Source organism: Penaeus chinensis, chromosome 33, assembly GCF_019202785.1.
Source record: "Penaeus chinensis breed Huanghai No. 1 chromosome 33, ASM1920278v2, whole genome shotgun sequence".
NCBI classification, from domain to species: Eukaryota; Metazoa; Arthropoda; class Malacostraca; order Decapoda; family Penaeidae; genus Penaeus; species Penaeus chinensis.
The window spans coordinates 34738439-34743438 of record NC_061851.1 but is presented as its reverse complement, the minus strand read 5'-3'; the positions used below and the strand labels follow the sequence as shown (position 1 = coordinate 34743438).

Here is a 5000-nt window from a genome sequence, read left to right as displayed (position 1 = left end):
CAGTGATGGCCAAATTTTCAGAAATCATGTATGGTATATTTGGTCTTTGGAGTTTGGAGAGATTGATTTAATACTCCAATAAATTTGATGCTTGCTAAGCATAACAGCTTGTGCTGATGTTAATGTGATAAGGCAAGAAAAAGGGAGAAAGACAGAGGACAGAAAGGAAGGGTATATTTGGTGTGTGGAGCATGGGGTGCCTGATTTCACACCAGGAAATGTTTCTCTCATGATAATACATTAAACAATTGCTGAGTATATGAGCTACAATTTCTAGAATAGTTATGGCCAGGCATAGAAAATTGTGGCAAATGACGAGGCAGGAGAAAGGAGGTGGGGGGAGTACTGGGGTGACTGGATGGAGCAATCTCACCAAACACCAATAGAGACATGAACATAGGTATGAGACAAACCAAGAGGATCAATAACCGACCTCTCTGCTATCCCACCAGTTTTTTGTGGCCTTAACTAGATCTAGCCTCTACATACTAAATAATAAATATCATGGCAAGCTAGATTTAGCTCCAACAGGCTTTAGGGGTTAATCAATAGTCCAGTAACTCTTTTTATGATATTTGTCCTAGTTCAAAACTAGAATAATCTCTCTGAACATGACAACTGCTATTTATATACAGCTTTTAACACTCAACTATTAAGCCTCCTCTTTTAATATGGTCTTCTTCACATCTATGCTCTTTCATTCTAGTTTCTCCATACTAAGGCTTTCTTCTCTTTTTGTACAGGCAAATGGATATGCACTTAATTCCTTTCTAACAAGAATTACTTGAGTTGCGTCTTTCATAATTCAAGTATTCTGAATTTAGCAGAAAATACTTTTTGGTTTTATAGACTAAATGGAGATAAAACAACTTTTCAGAATAAAACAAAAGAATTTGCATAAAAATGTAAATAACTAACCACTTAATAAAATCAAGAGGTGTTTCTGGACATGCTTTAAGCAAAGCAGTGATGGCATTTCCAATATTTATATTTTTCTTATGATGTTTATTCTCAAATTCCAGTCATGGTGGTATATTCATTCTTGGATTGAACTACACAAATTTAGGATACACATACCACAAGCCTTGGTTTCAAGCATGTCTGATACCAATATGATTGTGTAAGAAAAAAAAAGAATTTGTAGAATAAGGTTTAGATGCAGTTGGCTAACTGAATTCTCTAATTATCGACAAATCTTTAAATAATTACAGGTAATACATTGTAAAGATAACTTATTAAAAGAAGAAAAGAACCAAAAATTATCATTATACTCATCTCAATTATAATAATAATTAAAAACAAAAAAATAAAGAATGCTTAGTGTGTTTTAAGGTAAGATTTACACTTTACTCTGTGGTATATCAATGGCTCTCTCTATCTTCAGTTTTTTTTATGCACTGCTTGACTTAAGAAACAATATAAAAATATGGTAAAGAATTCTCTTTATATCTGTCAAAGAAACTTTACATCTATAAAATAAACTAACTGTACTGAGCTTGCCTTTTGAGGTTGGAAGGGGAAGAAGAGAGGAAGAGGAAGAAGAAGAAGAGGAGCAGGAGAGGAGGGCAGAGGAAAGGAGGAGGAGGAGGAGGAGGAGGAGGAGGAGGAGGAGGAGGAGGAGGAGAAGGAAGGGGGGGAGGAGGAGGAGGAGGAGGAGGAGGAGGAGGAGGAGGAGGAGGAGGAGGAGGAGGAGAGGAGGAGGAGAAGGAGGAGGAGGAGAGGGAGGAGGAGAGAGGAGGAGGAGGAGGAAGAGGAGGAGGAGGAGGAGGAGGAGGAGGAGGAGGAGGAGGAGGAGGAGGAGAGGAGGAGAAGAGGAGGAGAGGAGGAGAGAGGAGGAGGAGAGGAGGAGGAGAGGAGGAGGAGAGGAGGAGGAGGAGAGGAGGAGGATGAGGGGAGGAGGAAGAAAGGAGGTGGAGGATGAGGAGGAGGAGGAGGAGGAGGAGGAGGAGGAGGAGGAAGAGGGGAGGAGGAGGAAGAGGGGAGAAGAAAAGAGGGGAGGAGGAGGAGGAGAGGAGGAGGAAGAGGAGGATGGAGGAGGAGGAGGAGGAGGAGGAGGAGGAGGAGGAGGAGGAGGAAGAAGAAGAGGAGGAGGAGAGGAGAAGGAAGAAGAAGAAGAAGAGGAGGAGGAGGAGGAGGAGGAGGAGGAGGAAGAGGAGGAGGAGGAGGAAGAGGAGAGGAGGAGGAAAAGGAGGAGGAGGAGGAGGAGGAGGAGGAGGAGAGGAGGGGAGGAGGAGGAGCTGGGGAGGAGGATAAAAGGAGGAGGAGGGGGAAGAGAGGAGGAGGGGAGGAGGAGGAGGAGGAGGAGGAGGAGGAGGAGGAGGAGGAGGAGGAGGAGGAGGAGGAGGAGAGGAGGAGGAGGAGGAGGAGGAGGAGAGGGGGAGGAGAAGGAAGATATGGAAGATCAAGAAGAGGATGTGGATAAGGATGAGGATGAGGAGAAGACGTAAAAGTAGAAGAAAAGGGGAAGAGAAAGAAGAGAAGAAAGATGCAGATCAGAAAGAGGAAAGGAAGAAAAGAGGAAAAGGATTAAAGGAGAAGAAATAATAATAAAAGAATGAGGAGTAAGAGGAAGAAGAACAGGAAGAAAAAGAGAGGAAGAAGAGGAGGAGAGAGATAAAGATGGAATAAGTAGTAGGGAAAAAATAGTACCAAAGACAAAAGTGGACAAACAAAAAGCAACAGAGAAAGAGAGGGAGTAGAAGCATGTGCAAGAAATGAACAGTCTATTATAAAAAGCAGTCAAGTAATGCAGATTTGAATGAGAAATCTGATGCACGTTTCTTGAGATGCTTAGTGTATGGCTGCGATGTGTATCTTCAGTTATTTAATGTTCTGAAGTTTGAAATTAAAATAATGCTTTTATGCATAATTATAAAAAAAAGAAAAAACTGATTATGTAAAAAATAAAATAAGATAAAACAGCAGAGGACACTGTTATCTTTCCTGACTCTGTTATGATGTAAGATCGAGTCAAATTTAGGTCATTGCTATATATAATTCCTATCATTTTTAAAAGAATTAATCGAACATGTGACTTTTTAAAACCAATATTATCAAAATGAAAGTAAAACCTTGATCAAGCTTTCCAAAGAAAAAGCTGTGATTCAACTCTTGCATCCTTATCTCTATCAACTGCTTGTGAAAGGAATCAAAGCAAACAAAATAAAGAATTCTGAGGGGGGAAAAAAAAACACAATAAATATGTTAAAATGACAACACTCATACTACACCCATAGCCTGGAGAATGTATCTGGGGGGGCGGGAGGAGAGAGAGGAAAAAAAAAATGCTATGTCTGGGGAATGGAAGCCAACACGAAGACACTTCTGATAACAGAACAAAAACGTAAAAGAAGATTTAAAAAGTAGTCCTCACCTGCAGCCTAGAGCACTTGACCACAGCGCCAGTCAACCTTCCTGGAGGGACGGAACAGCCTTCTTCGTTGGTTGGTTGCAGCGGCCTCTTGATCAACGGTGGCCCTCGAAGCTTGAAGTAAGGCAATGTGTGTTTACGCTTCAGGATTCCTTTCAGCTGGGAGGTGATGATGGAGTTGAAGCGGGGAATGTGTAGACCCAAGCTAGAATACACTTCAAATTCAACCTGAAAATTTGGAATGCAGGAGTGAATGGATTGATGTTTTGGGAGAACTTGTAATGACATCTTCTAACAAGCTGATGTATGTACTTTTCATGACCTGTTTTTACTTCTGCTATGATTAAGTGTAAAACTGGATGATGTGGATAGTAGAATGTTGAAGATTTGTAAATTAATAGAAACAAGATTTACTTATTACTGAACAAAAGAAATGTGCATACAGGCATTTCATTCAATCTTATACAAATACACTACTTTCCCATCCATCCCACCTACATCTACACCCACACCCACACCCACACATACATATATATATATATATATATATATATATATATATATATAAATAAAGAAATGTATATGAACTGTATATGTAATACTAACTTGAGGTTCCTCAAAAAAGGAAAAACTCCAGTGAGTAAATGGATGTCTTGAAAACTGGAGTCTCCCATTGCCAGATAAGTGAACAACTGTGAAAAAAAAGAAAAAAAAAAGTATAAATATGTATCTACAGAGTTTCCATATATTCAAAATATGCAGAGGTGAACTAGCAAACAGATGGTAGTTCATAAAATACACCTTTGAGATCTTTGTTCCAATAGTGTCAAGGATGATCTCAACAGTTGGGATCTTCACTGTTGGATTCACTGTGTACTAATAATTACCAAATATTCCATATGAAAAATATCTTCTAATGTGGTAAATAGGGCAACACACCGGCAGCAAGTAATATATAAAAATATACCAAAGAAGACATACATGATTAGAGACACATAAAACTTACCTTTAATTTTAACCATTGCAGCTTTGGATAGTCTAGAAGAAGCATCAACTGCTAGCTGTATTCCTCCATTGTATTCAACTTCCACTAAGATATCAATTTGTTCCAGAACCGAAGTGTCTGGATTGAGATTCACATGCTTGGCTGTGACTGCCTTGATCACAGGAAAGTTAGTGCCCAAATTTAGATCTCTTATCTGTAATAAAGAGATCCATTTTGAAAATCAGTCCTTCTAAGACACAATAAATCACTGCATAATTGCATCATGTCATATATGGGGATACTGTTGTTAAACACTTACCTGCATATTGTGAATAACCTTTGAAAGGGCCTTATGTTTCAGCAGCTCATTAAATTCAAGGGTTAACTGGTTGGTGACCCATCTGAGAATTCCTGATTCATAGCGCTTCTCCTGAATCATCAAGTCACAAATCAATATATATAATATATAATGAAGGTATTATCTATAAAGTCAGATTGTTGTTTCCATAAAATGTACATACATTAGTAACAACTATTCATTGGCAATGTCTAGTGATCATGCCTTTAGTTTTAATATTGGGGGGAGAGAGAAAGAGAAAGGGAAAGAGAAAGAACAAGAGAGAGAGTGAGAGAGTGAGTGAGTGT

General features: G+C 39.2%; 1 protein-coding gene across 3 annotated transcripts in view; it reads right to left on the bottom strand.

Annotated features, from left to right (window-relative positions):
- LOC125043388 (PDZ domain-containing protein 8-like) overlaps positions 1–5000 on the bottom strand; it is a 32468-nt gene that overhangs the window by 24309 nt on the left and 3159 nt on the right. For all 3 annotated transcript variants that reach the window (XM_047639484.1, XM_047639485.1, XM_047639486.1), the window contains exons 3-6: positions 4675–4785; positions 4377–4569; positions 3977–4062; positions 3374–3598 (exon numbers count right to left, since the gene is read on the bottom strand). In XM_047639484.1, coding sequence (XP_047495440.1) covers positions 3374–3598; positions 3977–4062; positions 4377–4569; positions 4675–4785 — 615 coding nt within the window. The remainder of the gene's footprint in view (positions 1–3373; positions 3599–3976; positions 4063–4376; positions 4570–4674; positions 4786–5000) is intronic.